Source organism: Notothenia rossii, assembly GCF_949606895.1.
Source record: "Notothenia rossii genome assembly, chromosome: 1".
NCBI classification, from domain to species: domain Eukaryota; kingdom Metazoa; phylum Chordata; class Actinopteri; order Perciformes; family Nototheniidae; genus Notothenia; species Notothenia rossii.
This window is the reverse complement of record NC_136912.1, coordinates 29,827,191-29,849,482: the sequence shown is the minus strand read 5'-3', so window position 1 is coordinate 29,849,482 and position 22,292 is coordinate 29,827,191. Positions and strand designations below refer to the sequence as shown.

At 41.4% G+C, this 22,292-nt stretch overlaps 1 protein-coding gene across 2 annotated transcripts; it reads left to right on the top strand.

Annotated features, from left to right (window-relative positions):
* The first annotated feature begins 2,903 nt into the window (after positions 1-2,903).
* On the top strand, positions 2,904-21,865 carry aspscr1 (ASPSCR1 tether for SLC2A4, UBX domain containing). Of its 2 annotated transcripts, XM_079670900.1 has the most exons (17): positions 2,907-3,077; positions 3,297-3,352; positions 3,888-4,002; positions 5,490-5,590; positions 7,185-7,233; positions 7,809-7,882; positions 7,976-8,534; positions 9,284-9,340; positions 9,597-9,733; positions 10,509-10,590; positions 10,688-10,754; positions 11,052-11,114; positions 12,013-12,065; positions 16,572-16,623; positions 16,745-16,814; positions 18,788-18,972; positions 21,572-21,865. In XM_079670900.1, the coding sequence occupies exons 1-17, from the start codon at positions 2,988-2,990 to the stop codon at positions 21,580-21,582; spliced, it is 1,821 nt and encodes a 606-aa protein (XP_079527026.1). In that variant the 5' UTR covers positions 2,907-2,987; the 3' UTR covers positions 21,583-21,865. The 2 variants fall into 2 exon arrangements, with proteins under 2 accessions (XP_079527027.1, XP_079527026.1); XM_079670901.1 differs by lacking the exon at positions 16,745-16,814 and having other exon boundaries at positions 2,904-3,077.
* Positions 21,866-22,292: the final 427 nt, after the last annotated feature.

Sequence of the window (22,292 nt, the reverse complement as noted above, 5' to 3'; positions counted from 1 at the left end):
AGAATATGGAGAGAACTGCGGAGGGTCACACCCTGGTCACACCACACCAACAGGGTAGACTACTTTAAATATACAGTCTACACAAACACGTTTCCAGTTCTTCACATGTTCAAACCTTCATTTTAATTAATCACAACAGTTATTGATTAAAATGAAAATTCCCCGTTTTAAATTAATTAAAGTTCTTCCTTGAATTTGAGAACAACTTGTTTGTGATGTGCTATAATGGATATAACTTTACCAGTAACAGGTTGATGTATTTATTATATGACATGCTGTATATTATTCCAAAAATGTGTATTCTGTGTAAAAAGTACTTTTAGTTTTGGAATTGTTTTGCCTCATCTTCATTTGAAACACTTTGAGATCATCTCTCTGAAATCCATAAACCAGCGTGTCATGTGATTCATGTCACAACAACCCTTCAACTAATCTGGTCACCAAACCAAGGATCCATCTTGAAGTGATGTTCAGAAACAAACTGATATTAAATTATTTCTGTCTTTGATATGTTTTCAGTTTACAAGAAAGGAAATCCTGCTTTTAACAAGTCCATTTGTTTGCCATTGATTAATTAGTGATTCAATACTTCTTAGTGGGACAATGTTGTGAAAGACACAGATGCCCTTTTGTGATTTTGTACACCATCCACAGGCAGTTTCAATGTTTGGTGCCTGCTGAGTGAGGAAGGAAACTGATTGTTTGTTTGTTTATTCAGTAGGGGGCAATTTCCCCCCTGAACGGAGAACTGTATTCACCTCTCCCTCTCTCCCATCTCTTTCCCAGGTGAACTTTGTGGATGTTGCTGCAGTGGTTGGTCAGTTGTATTCCCTCTGAAGCCCCGCCTCACCTCTCCATCTGTTGTCAGCACATGTGGTCTTGTCTGACCAGTCTGATTCCATGCAGCTTTGATCCAAATTGATAATTGCTGAGAGACAATGGCCTTGATACTCCACATGTTGGTGCAGGTCTTCCGTTACTGCATATGGTTGCCTATACAGTATGTAGTTGTCCATGGGGAACCAATTATACAGGCAGGATCTATATCCTTCTCTCAGACAGCTTGATCTATAGCTAGGTGGTTGTTTTTGGTTATTGTGCTTTGAAAAGGTTAGATTACATAATATAGAAAACAAAGAGGAAATAAAAAAAGAACAGACAAGCATTGAAAAAAGAAATAAAATATTGGGTCAATGAGTCACTTTGGTATTGTTTGTTTAGTTGAAGAGAAGGAGTCAAGCTTTAGAGTTGTTTCATTCCAGTCTGTTTCTATTTCTATTTTGTATCGTCCTGTCAGATCAGTTTCTGTCAATATATTGTGTCTATATATTAGTTCCTCTTGTACAGTGAGCATTGAGAGTGCATATCAGTCAAAAGTCTGAAACTGTTCAATATCCAGTTTGTTGGTATCCTCGATGCTCGTTGGAGAGGGCCGTTGTGCTTATGTATACATGCACAGACACATATTTACTTAGACAAATACACATGCGCTTACACATACATCCTCGTCTTCTTACACATATCAAAATGAATTTTCCATTTACTCCAATTATTAGTACATTTGTACATACATAGATTCAGGGAGAAAGTTAGCTTTTCCAAGTTATATATTTATTTTTTACAATTCCCTTTTGTTGGGGGTTCTTTAGTTATTCTTGTTGTGGCAGCATCCATTTGTTATATGGACACGGAACCTTCTATTTTCCCATTTCAGACTCAAAATACATGTTTGTTCACAATCAAAATAAATTTGAATTGTGTTCATATCTATGAGACTAACTTTGCTTGTCCTAAATGAATGAATGAATGAATGAATAAAATAAAGAAATTATGGGTTTATCAGCTTGAATATATTTTTTTAATGTGGATATTGTAGATGTACATGTTGACCCAGGATGTGACTAATACAAAAGTAAACATAACAAGTGATTCCCTTTACAAAGGGGCCTTTCTCTGCCTTCCACATTCTGTTGATATGGTGTATGCGTACCATACCAACGAAATATGTGGAGAATACTACTAACAATTTGCTAAAAGAATTGTTAAAAAATCTCCCATGTGTTTTGAAGCATATGATTCACATCACTTTCATCTTTCCTTGTGCCCGGCAGATGGAAGCATGGACATTTTTTAAAGCAGATTCTTTGAATTGTTGCAGAAGGAAAGGCACATGTTTAATAAATATAATTAAGTATGGCAATGAGATTGAAATGTCCCAAAGAGTGAGCCATGCACAACCATAAAGCCCTGGACCTGGTTGCATGTAATTTACCGTATTAATTTAATTATTTAAACTTTTTTTTTTCTAATCTGATCCGTCAGAATGTCTTCATGGGAATATGAATGCACATTGTATCATGCAGTACACCTGCACTTGCAAACATTAGACTACATTTAACATTTACCCACATTTCTGTTTGTGTCTATTGTGTTCTATATTACAAATAACAATGATACAAGAAGTGTAATTTATTGTCTTGATTTAAAAATGCTTTGGAAATTAGCATAATCTACAATAGTGGTTTATATGGGATTATTTTTAGTAAAACATGGTTTCTATGAAAAACACATTTAAAAATAAATAAATACAATGCTTCATATAAAGAGATAAACATATTTACTTTTTTTTAACATATGAACTTTCAATGTTGTGAGCACCACAAAAAAAAAACATTCACTCCCATATAAAATGTACGGAGCCCCTAAAGGGACATGAAAAAAAAAAAAAAAAAACAGAGAGAGAAAAAAAAAAGTCAGGATAACGGGTTAGTATCTCGTGCGCACGAGATACTTTCTCGTGCGCACGAGAAACGAATCCGTTTTCCTGACTTTATTTTTTTTCTCTCTCCATTTTTTTTTTTCCATGTCCCTTTAGGGGCTCCGTAATACGAAAATGTCTTTGTGTGGGTGAATGGACCCTTGAATCCCTGCCGGTTATGTGTCAATAAAGTTTATTCAAATAAACATTACGACGTCACGACACAACAATGGCAGCCAGCAGTTCAGCTGTGACGGTTCTGACTCCTAATGGGAGAAGACAAGCAGTCAAAGTGTCTCCAAACACGCCGTTATTACAGGTTACTTGTTTTTTTTTTAACTCGGTTTATGTTTTCTGACGTGGACGCTTTGTCTCATCCTTTGGTTCCAGAGAGCGAACTATTCTCCTCCTGTTAGCTCGTTTGGCTAACAGCAGTTAGCCAGTGACTGATCAGTTTCTGTGTTCGTGCGGATGAAATCAAACTATTTTGATTATTAAGTGGTAACTATTTTACTAACTTTATATTTGTCCGCCCCAGGTGCTGGAGGATGTCTGCAAAAAGCACGGATTTAACCCCGACGATCATGGTTTAAAGTGAGTATCAGTTTTGATGATGCTAGCTGTCAGTACTGATAATAAGGCTAAATTAATGTTAGCTCTAATATCCTGGTATTTCCCTTTTTTCCCTGAGCATCGAATTATACTTTGATACGTAATGAAATCCTATGTGTGTACAGCATTGGTTTTACTATGTTTAGTGTGAGATGAACAGTGAACAGTAGTGAACAGTAATGGCTGATGGACAACCAGTTATTACATTCGAAGCAGGAGTGGTACCTCCCAATTTATTTAGCTGAGTTTTTGAGCCGTTAAATTCAATCAATGACTGTGACCCATAGAGAAGAAAAAATAAATTACAATAACTTCCATAGTTGTGTGGCTACCGTATCAACTCTTTTATTTAATTTCCTCAGGGCAGGTAAAAATATGTAACCTACAAAGCTGTCTCCAGTTGATGTAAATCATTTCAATTCATTAAAGGGTCATACTATTTTTTCTCAATTTTGAATGACAGGAGGAGAGATATTTTTCTCAAATGTAATGTTGCCTTGTCATCAACTTTTGACAGGTTTCAGAGGACTGCTGTTGACCTCACGCTGCCATGGAGGTTTGCCAACCTGCCTAACAATGCAAAGCTGGAAATGGTAACAGATACACGGAAACAGGCGGTAGCCGACAGCCAGGTTAGTTTTATGATATTCTTGACATTATGCTAATAATTAGATATACAATTTTTTATGACGCATAATATCAACAGAACACTGTCCGTCACAACATGTTAGCCAATAACCGCTATAGGTGTTCGCTTACATGAATATCTCATGACTGTGAATGCCATAGCATTACATTCACATCATTTTATCAAGTCTTTCAGCGACCCCTTTTTCCTGTATGGAAACACATTTTTAGTTGATTTTTCCACTCATTTATTTATTTTTATTTGAATGTCCTTTGCATATCACAGAATGAGAAATAAGGATGAAAAGTATGATGCTATTACCAGAGTATTAGTATTTGTATCACATTGATTAATTTGTCCACCCATACATATTTAAAGTTAAGCCTTGCAATATTCCGTTTTTTTTATTTGGTATTGACGTCAGCTGTTGGTTTTTGTTCGCAGTTACTAGACATTTTTTTTAATCCCTGCCTGAGTTCCTGCTTTCACTCTGATCTATGTCCAAAAACAACACAAAAAACACTTTGTTGTAGCTGAGCTGTAGTTTCCTATGACATCGTAATCTAAGCAGTAAAATCACGGCTGGGTTTGATCTGTTGTTCTTGTTCATTTGATGGATGGTTGACTGTTGATACCTCACAGATTTTATATACTCATACCACACGTGCACACACACAGGCTCTCCCACCCTAAGCCAGACTGGTTGTGTGTGAGAGAGCTTGCTGTTGGCTGAGGCTGACAGCCAAAGAACTCTTTCATCTCTCCCGGTGTGCCGATGTGCAGCGTGTGTCTTGTGCCGGACAACATGGTTGTTGTGTAAACATAAATAACTTGTAGAGTGACTCAGAGAGAGAGAAAAAAACAAGAGACTCACACTCGTGCCTGGTGTTACTCATTTCCACACTGAGGTCGGCCCACATGTGCAGCTTAATCAAGTTCTATTATCAAAGAATCCACTTCCTACAAAATAGCTCGAGACTGAAGAGCCAACAACCTGCACATGACCACATAGGAGGATTTTTATATGTAATATAATGAATTTCCATCCTGCAATTAAGGTAACATGTTGTCACTTTAATATATTCTATATTGTATATAAATTGTATTTCATTGTCTAAAGTCAAATAAAAGTGTACGGACGCTTGAAAGTGTTTAATATGCATCTTTAGTTTTAGTACCACCATTCCCTTTTTTTATTACAATTCTTTCTATTTTTAAATGGTTTAATTTAAAAGTGTTCTTGATTTAAATTTAACTAGTATTTCATTAGGAAAAAAATAAGTTTTATCTGTCATTTTTCTTCCAAGCAAGTTCAGTAAGGGTCTTTAATCATGATCTCTTATCATAATGAAGGCTGCCAAACATAGAGACACAAGTGCTCATGGTTGTTGATCAGTTTCACCTGTTGTGACAGATCGAGGACACCGGTTCGTGTGTTCAGTGTTATTGGTTTCTGAAATATGTTTAAACTACAATTGTGTGTGCCTTCAGGTGCGGATAGCGTTCCAGATGGAGGACGGCTCTCGACACCAGGGTTCCTTCTCCTGCGGACAGACTCTGTGGGAACTGCTCACACTTTTCCCCCAGATCAGGTGTGTGTGTGTGTGTGTGTGTGTGTGTGTGTGTGTGTGTGTGTGTGTGTGTGTGTGTGTGTGTGTGTGTGTGTGTGTGTGTGTGTGTGTGTGTGTGTGTGTGTGTGTGTGTGTGTGTGTGTGTGTGTGTGTGTGTGTGTGTGTGTGTGTGTGTGTGTGTGTGTGTGTGTGTGTGTGTGTGTGTGTGTGTGTGTGTGTGTGTGTGTGTGTGTGTGTGTGTGTGTGTGTGTGTGTGTGTGTGTGTGTGTGTGTGTGTGTGTGTGTGTGTGTTTCTCCCTCCCATTTCTAACTTCTACACATGGTTGAGAATGTAGGGTTTAGGTTAAACACAGAGGTTAAAGTTGGAGGGCCTCATGGTTGTCTCAAGCATTTTCCAGATGTTTTAATGACAGTTTGAAAGGTTTCTTTAAACAATCACTTAAAAGTGTCAACATTAGCTTAGTCTAAAAGGAACTAAAGGCTTGCTGGTTCAAGACCCGACTGGACCAAAATACAGAGTAGCTAAAGAGCTAAGGTGTCCTTGAGCAAGGCATCGAGTCCCCAGCTGCTCTCGGGTGCCGGAGCACTCGCAGCCCCTTCGCTCTGACACCTCTTCATTAGTGCATGTTAGGTTCTGTTTGTGCGTGTGTGTGTGTGTGTGTGTGTGTGTGTTTGTATTTTAGGCCTATGTGTGTATGGCACCTGTTATATTTCCTCCTTTTCTGCAACTCTATTCAATATATGTGTAAAGAGATGATAGTATGTAATCGTTCTGTCCATACCAATTAAAAAATGAATTTGTCCAAATGAAAGATGCTGTAATTCAAAACTACAACTAACAACATTAGTCATGACACTGGTAATGCATAACCAAGGAACAGTTCATTTTATGGAAGTTGGTTAGATAACTTAAGTTATATATATTGTCATATCGGCACAGCTATAATAAGGTGCTTGGGTTGGTCCTCGCAAGTATGGACAACATGTATACAGTATGTGTTTGACTTTTCTCAAGGCGAAAGTAAAGGTGATCATTGTGTTGGAATGAACGGAGGCCAGCAGCACGGTGTTAGATAACATCTTTCACCATTCCTCGACTGAAGTTTAAACTTTCCCACACATTACCACACGCACACACACACGCAACATGCACACACAGCTGTTGTTCAGTAGTTCCAGCTGTGCGGTCCCAGGTGCTCACGCATCCGTCCAGCCCTCATCTCATCTCTATTAAATTACATCACTCCGTATCTTGATCCTTTTCCAGGGAATTTACGCTTCCATGAAATGCATATTAGCTCCACATCAGCATAAAAAGCTCTGTGACTGTTGCGAAGCAGAGGGGAATGCTTTTCAGAACTGAGGAGAACAATAGTAAAACATTTATGGTTCAATTAGTTTCTACACGGGATTGTGCACACATGGTTTACACATGCTGCAGACAGAGTTCCCCGCATCGCGTGAGGCTTTATTGTAAAATCACAGGGCTGATTTCCCTGAACAAGGGGAAGTCACTTCTGTGTTTTGTTTTGTCACTGTTGAAGCTAATAAAAATCAGTCGGCCATCATTTCAATCTCTGTTTTCTCCTACTGTATCATCACTTTCCAAATCCAGTGTTTCGGAGACAGAATCCACCCCTGTGTGCGTCTACATGAGAGACGAGGTAAGCAATGTTATTTTAAAGGTCACCTATTATGCAACATGTATATTATTATATATCCACTTTTTCATGTCTTTTATACATAAACATGTGTCTCCTCTGTGTTAAGAGATTCTGAAAGTTTCAGGAAAAAATATTCTCACTCTTTTTGTCCTGATCCATTTATATAAAAAAAAATGAGCTGATCAGATTTTGGCCACTTTATGATGTCATAACGCTGTGTAACCATTAGCCAATCACCAACCAGGGTAAACCCCCCCCCGCACCCCCCCCCCCCCCCCCCCACCTTATCACCTTATCTCCTTTTAACCAAATATCTCTGAGGGGAGTGGCTCCTTATTTTCATCTAAAGTAAAAGACTTTAGAAACAGGGCTGAAACAGAGGGGATTATGGGATGCTACGATGCATGATCTGTTTGGTATATCGAGCCAAACACTTCAGAGACATGTTTTTATATATATATCTGAGACCTATAATATGTTGATGAAAAAGAGTATAATAGGGGACCTTTAAGTATCCCTATTTCAAAGGAAAGGGGCTTTTATGGTAACAAAGCTGCTGTTGTGTCTGTGTGTAGGTGAATGGGGAAGAAGCGCTGAAGAAGACCACTCTCAGGTCTCTGGGTCTGACGGGAGGAAATGCCATTGTCAGGTACGCTGGTGATGAAGAAACGGCATGCTGTGCAGAAACAACATTAATGTGACACGTTACAATAAAGCCATTTTTTCCCTCTTTCTGCTTCAGGTTTTTACTCAAGAAGAACAAAGCAGAGGGAGATACTGGGGAAGCCACTGAAGCGGCTGCTATGCCAACCATGCTTGTTGCCAAGAAAACCACACCTAGCCCATCATCTCTGCCAGACCCTGCTCCGTCACCTCCAGAGATGTCCAAAACAGAGATGCCAATTAAACATGTAACCCCCCAACAGCCAGTTGTTGCTCCAACTCCCGCCTCTGCCCCAAGCAGGTCACTTCCTGTTCAGAAGGAGGAAATTCTAATCTCCCAGGATGCAGTTTGGCCAAAGGTCCCTCCTGTGGAGAGAGTAACGCCAGAGGAGGACGGCGAGGAAGCGGGGCCTTCAGGACTGAACTCTCACCCATTTTCTTCTTCTTCCTCCTCCTCGTTTGCTGCTCCCTCGTCTCCTTTCATTCCCTTCACTGGAGGCGGGCAGCGCCTCGGGGGTCCTCAGGGGGGCGCAGTGGGACGCCCGTTATCTTCATCATCATCATCCTCAGCTCTGACTGTAGCCGTTGATTCACCTAAAGCCAAGAAACTAAAAAGCAGCCACGGTTCGAGCATCAAGGTGAGCCATATGAGTACTGATATCTTAATGAAGGTGTATTCAATATATAGTTTAGGTTTGCATTTTGAGATAATGATTTTTTTTTTTAGGGAACAATTTAAAAATATTTACCGCAGTTACACCTTATAACGGAATTGTTTAAATATTATGAGTACTCTGGACTTCTTTTCCATGTTAGCATGAAAGTGACTGAAAGCTCCAAAAAGAACTACAGAACTTTGCAAAAATGTTAAGTTGATCCAATGTATCTAGTTGGTTTGAACCTCTGTCTGTCTGCCATACAGCCTTCTAGTTAAGTAGCAGCAGGATTCATGCCTCCCAATGCATTGGTATATACTTTCTGTTTTGGTACAAGTAAATAAGAATACAAACGGCTGAAATGGCTTTCCTCCGTACGGTCGCTGGAATCTCCCTTAGGGATAAGGTGAGAAGTTCAGTCATCCAGGAGACACTTGGGAGTAGAGCCGCTGCTCCTTCAGCCAGTTGAGGTGGTACAGGCCCCTAGTTAGGAGGCCACCTGGCCCCTTGGTGGTCCAGGCACGACCAGGTGGGAGTTAGGGCCATAGTAGACTGAGGGTCAGACCAGGTGGAGGGATTATATATCTCCATTCAAAGTGGATGGACAAGCAAAAAGCACAACATTGTAATTGAGAATAAATGTATGTTTTTAACCTGTAAGCAAAACAGGACAAACAATCTTTCCACAAGTATTTGAGTATAACTATGAGCCATTTTCCTTCCTTTAACAGGGTCAATCCACTGCGAATCAGCCAGACGAGGACATGGATCTAGGGGAGTTCTCGGCGGTAAGACACAATGATTTCCGGTCAGAACTTCATGATGTCTTGCCTTTTTAAAGCCGTTTACTTAAAAAAAAGGCTTTCCACACAATATAATTATGTAACTGTGAAAGGGTTTATTAACAGAAACATTTCTTTCTATTATGTTTCGAGCCCTAACCCTTCATACAACAATTGCCTCACAGTTTGAAAACCCTTTCTTTAGTTGAACATCAGTGTTATCATGTCTTCATCCTTTCACTCGCTCCCTCCCTTTCTGCAGCCCGCAGAGAGGGAGCTCCTCATCTACCACCTGGACGCCGTGTCCCGTCACTCCGACCACAGGGATCTGCCCGACGAGTTCTTCGAGGTGACGATGGATGATGTGCGCAAGCGCTTCGCCCAGCTGAAGAGCCAGAGGTGGGAGGAGGAAGTCGTTTGGGTGGCTTTGGGTCAGAGGATGGTGTGTGATATTTGGTATAAATACCTTGTTGCTGCAGAAACGCGTCTGGATCAGATGTGTTTGTAACGCATAATTAGTCAGTTTGGCATTTGGTCCTGTGGTGTTTTGTCGATGTATAATTGCAAAATACCATGGCAATGAGGAGAGGCCACAGGCAGGGAGAATGCAGGGCATCGCTGCGTGCGTTTTTGAAGTTTTAATTTTTTTATATTATGAGTTTGAAGTTTTTATTTATTTATGAGCGCTTCTTCGAAACAGATGCAGACACGTTTACTCTCTGGATGTGGCCGCAGCACACCACAGCTGCTGAGACACCGTGTGTGTTTTGCAAACATTTTCTCATTTATAAGACACCACGCACTCTACAACAGCTTCTAAATATGGCACACAGGGAGCAATTAGGAAGGCTGTTTTGTGTTTATCCTTCAGCCCTCGACCAAACACCGTCAGATTGAGACCTCAGCGCGCACGTCCTTTCATCTCTGTCTACATTGACTTAGCTGGCTGCCTCATGGCTGCGCTACCACCGTGTCAATGACTGCAATTACCAAAGGGGGAATTAAACCCACCACAGCAATTCGTCTCTGCCTGTCACGCACACACACATACACGGCCACACAAGAATAAGGGTGGAAGATGAACCATTTTTCTACCCATCTTGTTGATTCCACAGTGGGCCATTTTTATTTCCAAGCTTGTTTCATTACAACTCTTTCTCCATCCTTCCTACAGGAGACACCTGGAGGAGGCTCCGCTGATGACTAAAGCTCTGAGAGAATCACAGATGAGAGAGAAGATGGAACGATATCCCAAAGTGAGCACGAGTGACAGACACAGAATAACAATCCTGCTTTTAAATGTGCGCGTTTGCATGAAATATACAACATTTGAATACCTCTGTTTGTCTCCAGGTGGTCCTGAGGGTCCAGTTTCCAGACAGACATGTTCTACAAGGTTTCTTCAGGCCACTGGAAACAGGTGTGTGTGCGTGTGTGTTTGCAGTGTTCATTTCAGCTGGCTAGCCACAGGTATGGCTGCAATGTTAAAGCTCTCTCACCACATGTATTACTGTAGCCACACCAGAGTGACAGAGACAGAAATAATGAGACAGGTCTGTAATTCCAGGGATTAGATGCACCTCATCCCCAACAGCAACACGACAAGCAGCAGAACAATAAATCCAAGGGGAATTCCATGTGAAAAACACACATTACCTGAACGAGGTGCTGATGGATCAGCTCGTTGATTTGTTTCTGTGTTTGTGTTTTTGCCCAGTTGGTGCTGTGAGGCAGTTTGTGAGCAGTCACCTGGAAGATCCTGAGCTCAGCTTCTACCTGTGTAAGTGTCATTTAAAGAGCACATATTATGCTCTTTTTCAGGTTCATATTTGTATGTTGTGTCTCTGCTGTGACATGTCTTCATGCTTTAATGTTCAAAAAGCTCTTTATTGTTCTCATACTGCCTGTGCTGCAGCAACTCTTTTCACCCTCTGTCTGAAACCAGAGCCCAGTGTGCTCTGATTGGTTAGCTGGCCGGCTCTGTTGTGATTGGTCAACTGCTTAGAGATTTCCCACCTCTTATCCTATCACATACAATATGTTGGAACGCTAGCCTATAGGAGCGCGAGTGTTACATAGTGATGTCATTATGTGGTGGAAGTAAACAAAGGAGTCCAATGGAGGCGTTTCAGGCAGAGAGGGAGAAACTCTCTGGAGGGAACTTTGGGATTTTAGCCTTTGCAGACCATTTACATGCACAAAAACCTAGATGACGTCGAGAGGAAAGGGAAAACATCAAAAGCATAACACGGCCCCTTTCACAATGGATATTTTTGTGAGGATGTTCATACCCTGAATCGGTAGTATTGGTCTGCAAACTTTTAAAAGTGAACTAACAAATGTTACAGAAATGTGAAAGTTAAGGGCTGGAATATGTACCCCTAAATTAAGACTGACCCCTAAATGCATTATAGTTCCCACTAATTTATCACAACATAATCAAATCAAAAGATATCCTGAGAAAAACCCTCAGAAATGATTGAGATTCAAGTTGTAAAATATACAACACCATTTTTTTCTACATGTTACAATAACACAAAGGCAGAGTACAAACAGTGGCCAGGAAAGGTCACATTGACACTGGATTTATTTTGGTGAATGACTACGTTGACATGTTTTCACACAATAGCTGTTCGTACTTACCTCTAAGTGCCTTTTTGTCTTTTGCTTTCTGTCAGTCATAACCCCCCCAAAAACCATCCTGGACGACCCCTCAGCGACTCTGTTTCAGGTAAGATGCCTCAAACACACAGTTTGTCTTTACGCAACACTTTCTTTAAACCAAAGCAATAAACAGTGCAATTAGACTCAAACAAACCACATCACAGTCAAACTGCAGAAAACAACAACTACAAAACTCACACACACACACACACACACACACACACACACACACACACACACACACACACACACACACACACTGTAAAATGTATCGGCTGGTCCCTCTCTCCTCCTCAAAGCCTCACCACATTCCCGTTCTCCCCCCCCACACTCTCTCACACTTGTTCTCCCCCTCCACTGTCCTTGACCCCAGCTGGGCTTGATTTTTCCCAGACTGGCACATGGGGTTAATACAGGCCTCGCTTTGATCTTGACACACACACACACAGAAATGGGCAGCCCTGAAGCTTCACTCAGAGCTATTTCCACACTAAAAGAGAGCGAAATACAAGTCAGAAAGATGTCCTCTTGCACAGTTCATCAGTTTATATTCCGATGCCCTCACAAACTCTCATTTTTATTTATTTTTTTATGTATTATTTTAGAACATTTTCATCATCAGTGCCTCCTGTTTTTTTATTTTCCTCTGACACTTTCACTCAATCTTAAATAGAGGCAGTGAAGGGCCGAAGGGGAGGAAGAGAGATTTGAGAAATTGTTTTGGGATGGTGAGCAAGTAGTAGCACTTCAGAGGGACTGCTACAACAGATAAAGATCCTCAAAAGCGTGTGTGTGTGTGTGTGTGTGTGTGTGTGTGTGTGTGTGTGTGTGTGTGTGTGTGTGTGTGTGTGTGTGTGTGTGTGTGTGTGTGTGTGTGTGTGTGTGTGTGTGTGTGTGTGTGTGTGTGTGTGTGTGTGTGTGTGTGTGTGTGTGTGTGTGTGTGTGTGTGTGTGTGTGTGTGTGTGTGTGTGTGTGTGTGTGTGTGTGTGTGTGTGTGTGTGTGTGTGTGTGTGTGTGTGTGTCCTTTTTGATCCCTCTGATTGAAGTGGCCCGTCTCTCTTTGTTTTCTCCTCTTTGCTTCCCTTCCTGAACTCACCCTGTCTGATCATCACCACACGTCCCTCTGCTGTACCCCAACCCCAAATGTGTCTCTTTTCTCCCCCCTTATCCACCAACACTGTTGTCCCGCTCTCCTAACCCTAACCATCCCCCCCCTCCTTCTCGTGTCTCTATCCATTAGGGACTTAAAAGCGTTACAGTGCTCAAAAACAAAATCTTTATTCCCCTTGTTGTCATCACACACACACACACACACACACACACACACACACACACACACACACACACAGTCTCTCTCCGTTTCAGTGTCTATACATCAATCATTGGTACACACACACGAGAAATCTTTCATCTTTTTTTGTCATGTCGCAAAGACATGAGCACATATGTCTCTCTCACACACACACACACACACACACACACACACACACTCACATACACACACAGTCTGTCTCCGTTTCTATACATCAGTCTTTGACTTACACACACTGGATCTTTAATCCTTTTCGTTGTTGTATAGCATAGGCATGAGCGCATATCTCTCTCTCTCACACACACACACACACACACACACACACACACACACACACACACACACACACACACACACACACACACACACACACACACACACACACACAAATACTTTAATCACTTTGTGTCATGTCAGGAAAGGAATGTTTCCCAACCCAGAAACCCTTTGATACCAGGCGTCCCCTCCCTCATCCGTCTCTCCCTCTGTCTTCCATCAGGGTCCGGTCTGCCTGCCTCCATTCCTCGCTGTCTCTCTTATATGTTTTTACACACACACACACTCACACACACACACACACACACACACACACACACACACACACACACACACACACACACACACACACACACACACACACACACACGTCTTGTCCCGTCGCCCTGTCCCAGTGATGCTGCCAGGGGAGCAGGATGGCTGGAATGTGTGTTGTTTCACTGTAACACATTGTTTCCTGCTCACAGCGCTGCCATAATAGCAATTAGGCCAGAGCGTCCCAATTTAGCCACCAGATAGTGATGGGGGGGGGGCAGAGAGAGACAAACAGCGTGTGTGAGACAGGTTGTAGTAGAGGGTCAACCCAACTAATCCCAGCAACAGACATGCTTTCTTCTCTTTTTATGTGAAACAGTTACGGGCTGAGCTACATGGAAACGGTTTCCCTGCAGATGACGAGCAGTCTGTCTTTGGAAAGCCTCCCTTAATTATTGTTGCCACAGCTGTCAAAAATGTTGTTCTTGCGTGGCACACGATGCTCACATGCAGCTATCAATGATGAAAGTAGCAGATCTACCATTAAGTTCAAAGTGTTTTCTGTTTTATTTAGATCTCAGAGCAACAAAAGCTGCTTCTCATTTAAAAAAAAAGGATGCCAGCAGAATGTATTACCTGTAGCTCTTTAATGTTAATGTTATTATGTTATTAGGCAGGAGTTGAAAACCAAAGGCTAACGTTTTATTGTTTCAAGCTGACACGGGAATAAGCCTTTTCTGTGGAGTGTCTATGGACATCCAGAAAGATATTTTTTAAAGCAGGTAGATATCATTTAAAAATGATATTTCTGAAACCCCAACATTATAGGATTGAAGCTGAACACTTTGTTCTTGGGGTGGCTGTGGCGCAGTGGCCTCGCTGAAATCATATCTCTCTGGAAGAAAACAATTAATTTCCAACAACAACTGCAAATCCCTCACCGCTTCAGTCACTCGTGGCGTCCCCCAGGGCTCTGTACTTGGTCCCCTGCTTTTCATCATTTACATCCTCCCACTTGGACAGATCCTCTGTCAACACCAACTCCGGTTACGCCGACGACACCCAACTCTACCTCTCTACAAAAACTATTTCTGCAGCCACCCACTCCCAACTTATCAACTGCCTCACTGAAATCAAAACATTGATGCAAAATAACTTTCTGAAACTAAACTGTGACAGATCGGAAATAATCATTATTGGCCCAAACTCACTAACCCGCTCCACCCAGGATTTCTCTCTTTCTTTCCATAAATTCGGACTTTTGGACTCTAAAATAGTTAATGTTTTGATCACAAGAGTCAAGAAATGTAATGCAGACACAACTGGATAATATTAGTTTAGCCCAGTGGCGAACTGTGTCTATCACAACTGGACCTTCTGTAGACACACCCCCACCCCCCCCCCCCCCCCCCCCCCCGGCGTTATAATGTCCGTCTTTTCACTGAATTGTCGTCTTGAAAAGGGTACTCGCAAAAAATTCCGCAAAAACTTAATCTTCACCTGTTGCACTTGCCATTTCAACGTTAAAAACAATAAAACGGCATGAATTGCTTCGCCGCATTCATCTAGATCCTCTGTCTCGAGCCAGTTAACTAGCGGGCCTTCTAGAGTACCCTGGAACCAAGGGAAACTCTGAAAGAATATGCCCATTGGCTACAAATCAATATATGTTTGGTTGATGAAACTGTCAGTCCAAACGTACGCTCACATTCAGTGCAACGGCCAGGTCATTCGATCAAGGATGTAGAATACCTTGGTTGAAGGATATTCTAGAAGAGACCCAGAACAAGATCTGATTGGTTTGCTTTCTTTTCTAACACTAAACCACTGAAATGCGTAGTGCATGGTCCGAGAAGGACAAACAAATCAACGTAACACTGTAATATTACAGATCAACAACACAGATACGATTCTCATTTATTCATTTTATATACATTTTATTTATATAATTAAATCGATTTTTTGTTTGTTTTATCTGAGTGTTCAAGGGTATTCTCTGAATACCTTGAAGGCCCTGACGGTTCGCCACTGGCTTAGCCTAATTTCTTTATCTCTTCAGAAGAGACCTGCTAAGCAGTACTTCATTAAGACTGAATGTCAAACTGTCATTCGTTAGAGCCCTAAAATACACATTTTCAAATTTGAGTCTGAAGACAAATTTACTGGGATCTACTAACTGTACTCTTTGTGTTAACCAATTACAATTTTAACAGCACATCACTAATTATTAAAACAACTCAACTGTGTACTTCTGCTCAGATGCTCCCCATAGTGTTTGTTCATGAGACCAGAAGCAGAAGACTGTTTATTTTAAACTACTTTCTTGTTTGTCTACTCTCCATTAGAGTCACAGACGCGTGCCCTGTCTGTCTGCCTGTCTGCGTTTCTAACTCTGTAATTGTACGCTTGGTAATATCTGTCTGCGAATGGTCCATCATAACCATTAAGACGTTCACCGGAGAGGTGTGTTGTGCTTCGGGGGTGAAAGTGTTTTGATTATTGCTCATTTTGAGGTCTGCTTCAAAGAGTGACTGGTTCAGATCCCCGAGCTATGAATCATCTTCAGAAATGAACTCAACTCTGGCCGCTAATGTGGTGGGAGCGATCATTTTGCATGTAGAAAGGAGGCGGTTTTGTTTATATTTGTCCATGGTTTTGCAGATTGAATGGTGTAAAAAACACTTTTGATTGCTTCTGTTTACTTCTCCTCCTCTGTCTCTCTGTCTGCAGGCCGACCTGTTTCCTGGTGCGCTGGTGTACTTCGGCTCAGATGATAACAGAGGTTTTTTTCTTCTTTTTTCCCTTTCTCATGCTGATTTGGATTTGGATACTGGTGCATTACTGAGGAATGTAACATAACAAAACAATAATTTACATTGTTTGACTGTGTATGTTTTCCACAGACATTTACATGAAAAAGGAACTGGTTGACTCCTCTGTGTCGGCTTTGCAAGCAAACGAGTCCATTGCAAGGTATGTGTCCGTGTGTCCGTGTGTCCGTGTGTCCGTGTGTGTGTGTGTGTGTGTGTGTGTGTGTGTGTGTGTGTGTGTGTGTGTGTGTGTGTGTGTGTGTGTGTGTGTGTGTGTGTGTGTGTGTGTGTGTGTGTGTGTGTGTGTGTGTGTGTGTGTGTGTGTGTGTGTGTGTGTGTGTGTGTGTGTGTGTGTGTGTGTGTGTGTGTGTGTGTGTGTGTGTGTGTGTGTGTGTGTGTGTGTGTGTGTGTGTGTGTGTGTCCGTGTGTCCGTGTGTGTGTGTGTGTGTGTGTGTGTCTGGACGTGCATGCATTAGGGCATGTGTACGCACTTATATCCCGCGGCAACCAGCCTTTTTTAACAAAGCTGTGATCATAGGAATCCCTTTGAGGTTCAGCCTAAACAGCAGGTGCACCCTCATTTCCTCCACACACACATAAACACACACACATAAACCACTTTCCAGTCCTTCTAAAGATACTGCCCGCTCCCAAATGTGACCCCCACCTGTTGTCCTTTTACAAGGTTGTCACTTCTCTCCTTGATCTCACAGTTCCATAACTTCTCTCCACATGCAAAACAATGCTTCCTAAATAAATACAGGAACAACAAGTCTTCTTCAGAGCCTCTTTTCTGAGGAGACCTTTTACAAGTACTTTAGACATATAATAACACATCGAGGCTTGCCAACAACATAATCTCTGACCCGACCATGTCCTGAGCGCCTCTTATCGTTTTCCAACTTAGTTTAGATTTAACCACGGCCACTTCTGCATTAACGTAGCTCTGCGTGACTGCAGAGAGAACGTCATCATCCCCATGGTAACGCTGAGGTAATATCACGTCTTCTCTAGCTTGGTAAAAAAACTATAAGGGCTGTTTATCAGTCAGTTCAAGTGAAAAACGTTACAGCGGTCTGCAGCGAGAGGAATATTTGTTATCCTAAATAAAGTACATTTACTCAAATACTGTACTCGTGTTCAAAAACGTGACAAAACAAAAAATTAGCTATTAAGCTACATGCCGGCTTTGGTTTCCAGTTTATTATTTTGATATCCTTGGTGAATTAAAATTCAAAATAAAACACATTAACTCAACTATGCATAACTTTGATGTTCTTTCATATCAAAGGTGAGGTAAGTTTGAGAAACCGGCTGGAGATACACTTTTTGTTATATTCCATGGAATGCTCTTAACATCCCGATAGCAATGAATACCTGAAGTGCTTTGACAAAAAATCCATAAAAAGACGTCATCTGTGGAAGCCGTAGCGCTGTAAAAAGCACGACCAATCATCTGAGCTGGCCCGGCTAAAATAACTAGATGGCCTACCTGCCTGTCAGCCTTCCATCTGTGCACAAACTTATCTCGTGCCCTCATTGGTCATGTGTGCGTTCGTGTGTGTTGGAGGAGGGGCTCTGTAAGGGAGTGGCAGATTTTTTCCGGCTGTGTATTTTCAAATTCTAGCACACTCGAGCTGGTTTCTCCAAAATTACCTACCCAACCTTTAAGAAAGCGCTATTTTTATCTACAACATGATATTACTATAGCGTTGTTAACATGGGGACGCCGACTTTCCCTTTATACGTCCACGACGCAGTACTACGTTCATTCGGAAGTGGTCGTGGTTAAATCGAAACTGGTAGACAATAGTTCTCTTTAAACATCCATAGGACATGTGGGGTCCCCTAAGTATTAAGACTGAAGCACTCTTTAAGGCTCCAGTCAAACCTATAATTAAATACAGGGTTTAATCCCAGGTCAAATATACGTTCAAATATTTCTCTAGTCTACAGTAGGCCTTGAAATATTGTCGTCAGTGATTGGGATGATATTTTATTGTCCTACACATTTGTCCTCATTGATGTTGAAAATGGAGCTGCTGGGATGCTAGAATAATACCTGACTTGATCTGACGATATCATGGTACAATAAAAATGTTCTTCTTCTTATCCGACCTCCCCCCCCCCCCCCAGCTGTATGCTGCGGTCCCCGACAGCCTCCGGCAGCTCTGAGGGCCCGGAGGAGCCGCCTGCTCCGGAGCCGAGGGCCGACCCCAGCGGAGACACTCGGAACACTGGAGCCTCGTCTGAAAACCCCCCGCCTGCTAAACCTGCCAGGTCTGACCCGGGAACAATGCCTAAGTGGCTCAAGCTTCCAGGTGAGAGATGTACAGCACACGCACTAGGTCACTCTCACAATCATTTCCTTCACATCTGCAGTTTGGTTTGTTTGGTCAGTCCCAAAGAAGACATCAATACAATGGGTCTCATTCACCAATATTTTTTCCACCTTTTTAAAAAAATCTGTTCACCATAAAGGTCCTAAGAAATGTCACATTCTTGGCGTGTTCTTAAACCACACTATTGTTTGTACCCTTGTACAGAAATAGCAGGTTATAGCCTCGCAACTCCACATGAAAGGGCATGAGACTGCAGGGCTGAGGGCTGAAAAGTTGGGAAAATAAAGTAGAAAAATGCATAAACAAAAAGTGTGAAGCACAGGACTTCAAAAGATTAAAAGATTACTTAAATAGTTCTGAAGCGAAGTTACTTTGTCCGAAAGTGAACGCCAAGCGAGCTGCTGTCTTAGCGGTATTGAACTCGTAGTGTTGAAGTACAGTCCGGTTCATGCTAAAACATTAAAGTAATTATTTGTAAAATAAGGATAAAAATGCAATTGTAATTTCAATACAGTAATAGGTCAAAGAGAATAAATAATAATGGCAATAACCAATCGTTTTTTATGCAGTCATGTCAGCTCTCATGTGAGTGAGCTTAGATTCTGTTACCTATGAATATCCTCTTCTTTGGGAGGGTTTGAGTAATATTCTCAGGCTTTCTTTTTGAACATCTCATCATGACATGCTGTGTCAAATGTGGCTCTTTGGAAGGGTCCCGTTGTGCAGAATACGTGGGAAATGTTTTTTGCTCTTCAGGAATTTATTTCCACCGTAGCAGCAGAACATGTTACACAATCCATCGAGAACTACTCAGTCATAAACACTGATATGACTTAACCACAAGTCAATGTACAGACTTATAAACACTTGCTAGCCGGACAACACTTTAGTCCTCAAACATCCCATATTGCTTTTGTTGTTTGTATATAAATGTTTTGTCCTTACATATAATAAGAACCCCCTTTTTTAAAACATATTTTCCAGGAAATTATCAAAAAGTTGCTTTAATTGTAGTTCAGAGTGCATAATCTTGTTCCAGAGTCCATCTTGGAGGCGCAACGCTCCAGGTGGTCTCGGTCTGGTTAATTTCTCTGCAACAAAGTTCTGTTGAAAGCCTTCACGCATCCCAAACAAAGTCTCTTTACACCCCCAAAACAGCCCCTCCAGCCATTCTTCTCCTGAGAGATCACATCCTTTTTTATCTGTCACGAAAGAACAGAAGGGAACACACACAAACCCCAAAACCACAGTCAATAGGAAGCAGCCTTTTTCTAAGCAGAATTCCTCATGACTCAGAAGATAAGGATGCATTTGAGGGTGAACCAATTTGTTCGGGATGGTCCCTCCCCACCCCCCCTTCAGACCACTTCAGACACTCGATGCCCAGAGAGAGAGCCTGCTGCTGGGCCACATCACACAGCGGGAGCCCCTGTTGTGCGTCCCAGCACGGAGCTCTTCTGTTGTTCTGTTGTGGTGTTTTGATGTTTTGGTTAAGAATAATGCTGCCCTTTATTTGCTCTCTTATGTGCACATTTCGTTTCAGGCTGATCTCTGTGTGTTTCCATGTGCGTCTTTAAAGACAGTTGTGGCTGCTTTCTCTTTCATGAGGAAAGTTAAAAGAAAAAGGGGAGGGGATCTGGATCGGGAATGATGGGCTCCATATGTGGAACCCCACGGTTTAAAGGACACTTAAACACACACAGACTCTCCTCAAACTGTTTGTCCATCATTCAAAATGTTTGGTAGTTAATTCAGATTACTACATTTACAGAGTATTGGCACACATTGAGATTAAACCTGACACATCCAATCTTCAGCCGTCTCGAGACTTCCTGCATCATGCAATTCATATTTAGTTCATCACACTTCACATGTCGTATTGGGTATTTGGAAATCTGTATGATACGGTACTTGTTTTTATTACAATTTCAATGCACATCCAGTGGCAGCATTCCAAATTCAGAAGTGGTTATCCAAGTCATCAAATCACTTTTCAATAGTTGAACATTTGGAAAAATTGCTTTCATGCTGAGTTTCATGGAAAGATGCTAATAACACTATATCATGTTTTAATATCGTTTAAACCAATTCAATCTCACCTAGAACAACTAAATGTTGTATTGTACAATTCAATTCTTCTTTGTTGAAAATAATGAAATGTTTTGGTTGAGAATTTAAAAGCTTTTCCAGTGCTTTTGTTCAACTGTACTGTAGAGCTATAGTGTAGTCTACTAACTAATTGAATAAATGATTGATCAATGGTTAAATAATCACCACCTGATTATCCATTCATCATGAGAGTAATTTTCAGCCTCTAAAATATGGATTCCTTCTCTGTTCGTCAAGTGTATTTCATATTAAAATGAACATCTCTGGGTTTAGGATTGACAAAACATTTAAGACATCTTTATTTTAAAGACACCTTGTCACTTTTTTTTTTAAATGACCATTTCTACACATTTTGTTGTAGAATCTAATCCGATTATGAAAATGACAGCAAGGTACTGTGCTGTGTTGGCATGTTTTGTTTTTTTGACTTGCAGAGCTCTTGATCAGGGTCTCCTTGTTCCCTGCACAGGTAAGAAATGAGACGGCTGCTGTGTGTTGAAGGAGGACGTCTCTGGAGCTGCGTGCAGACTGAAGAGAGCACTTAAAACCTTTTTGCTGCGCTTTGATAAAGGCTCGACTTTGTATCCACACATCCCTTGTGGAAGAAGCCTGCACATGCCTAGGTTTTTAAGCAGTCAAATAATGAGATCAATTAGTGAAAGGTGTTTTTCATTGCAGAGGATTGTTGTGTTTCATTCCAGTTGATCTCTGAGCAGAGTGCCGAAGGTGTTGTGCAAAGTGAATAAAGATTGTTGTACTTACACTGTCTTGCATTGTCTTGAAGTTCAAATGACAGTTGCTCCCAGTAAAACAGGGTCAATTTATTAAATGTATTGTACACAAAGCCCTACATGAAGGTTTTACCTCGTCTTTTTAATGACCTACATCAGATCTGCTGAATCTGTTTTAATCTGTTTCAATTAGGGAATAAGAAGATGTGATGAGATGAACTGGTACAAGTGGACTGAGATGTGTGTCTTTGTCACAGAGGCACTGTCTGTATTGGTTTGAGTTTGTAAGTAAGGGAATGGTGTTAAAAGGGCCAATCATGCTCATTTTTGGGTTGATATTTAAACATGCTTAAATGTTCAGAAAGGTTTTTCTGACCAGAACCCAGTCTGCTTATATTGGTTAGCTGGCCGGCTCTGTTGTGATTAGTCAACCGCTTAAAGATGTAGATGTACAAAACT

Coding starts and splice junctions, on each gene's coding strand:
- aspscr1 (XM_079670900.1), top strand. CDS start 2,988: ATGGCAGCCAGCAGTTCAGCTGTGACGGTTCTGACTCCTAATGGGAGA. Junction 7,883..7,975: donor GGAGGAAATGCCATTGTCAG/GTACGCTGGTGA, acceptor TTTCTGCTTCAG/GTTTTTACTCAAGAAGAACA. Junction 9,341..9,596: donor ATCTAGGGGAGTTCTCGGCG/GTAAGACACAAT, acceptor CCCTTTCTGCAG/CCCGCAGAGAGGGAGCTCCT.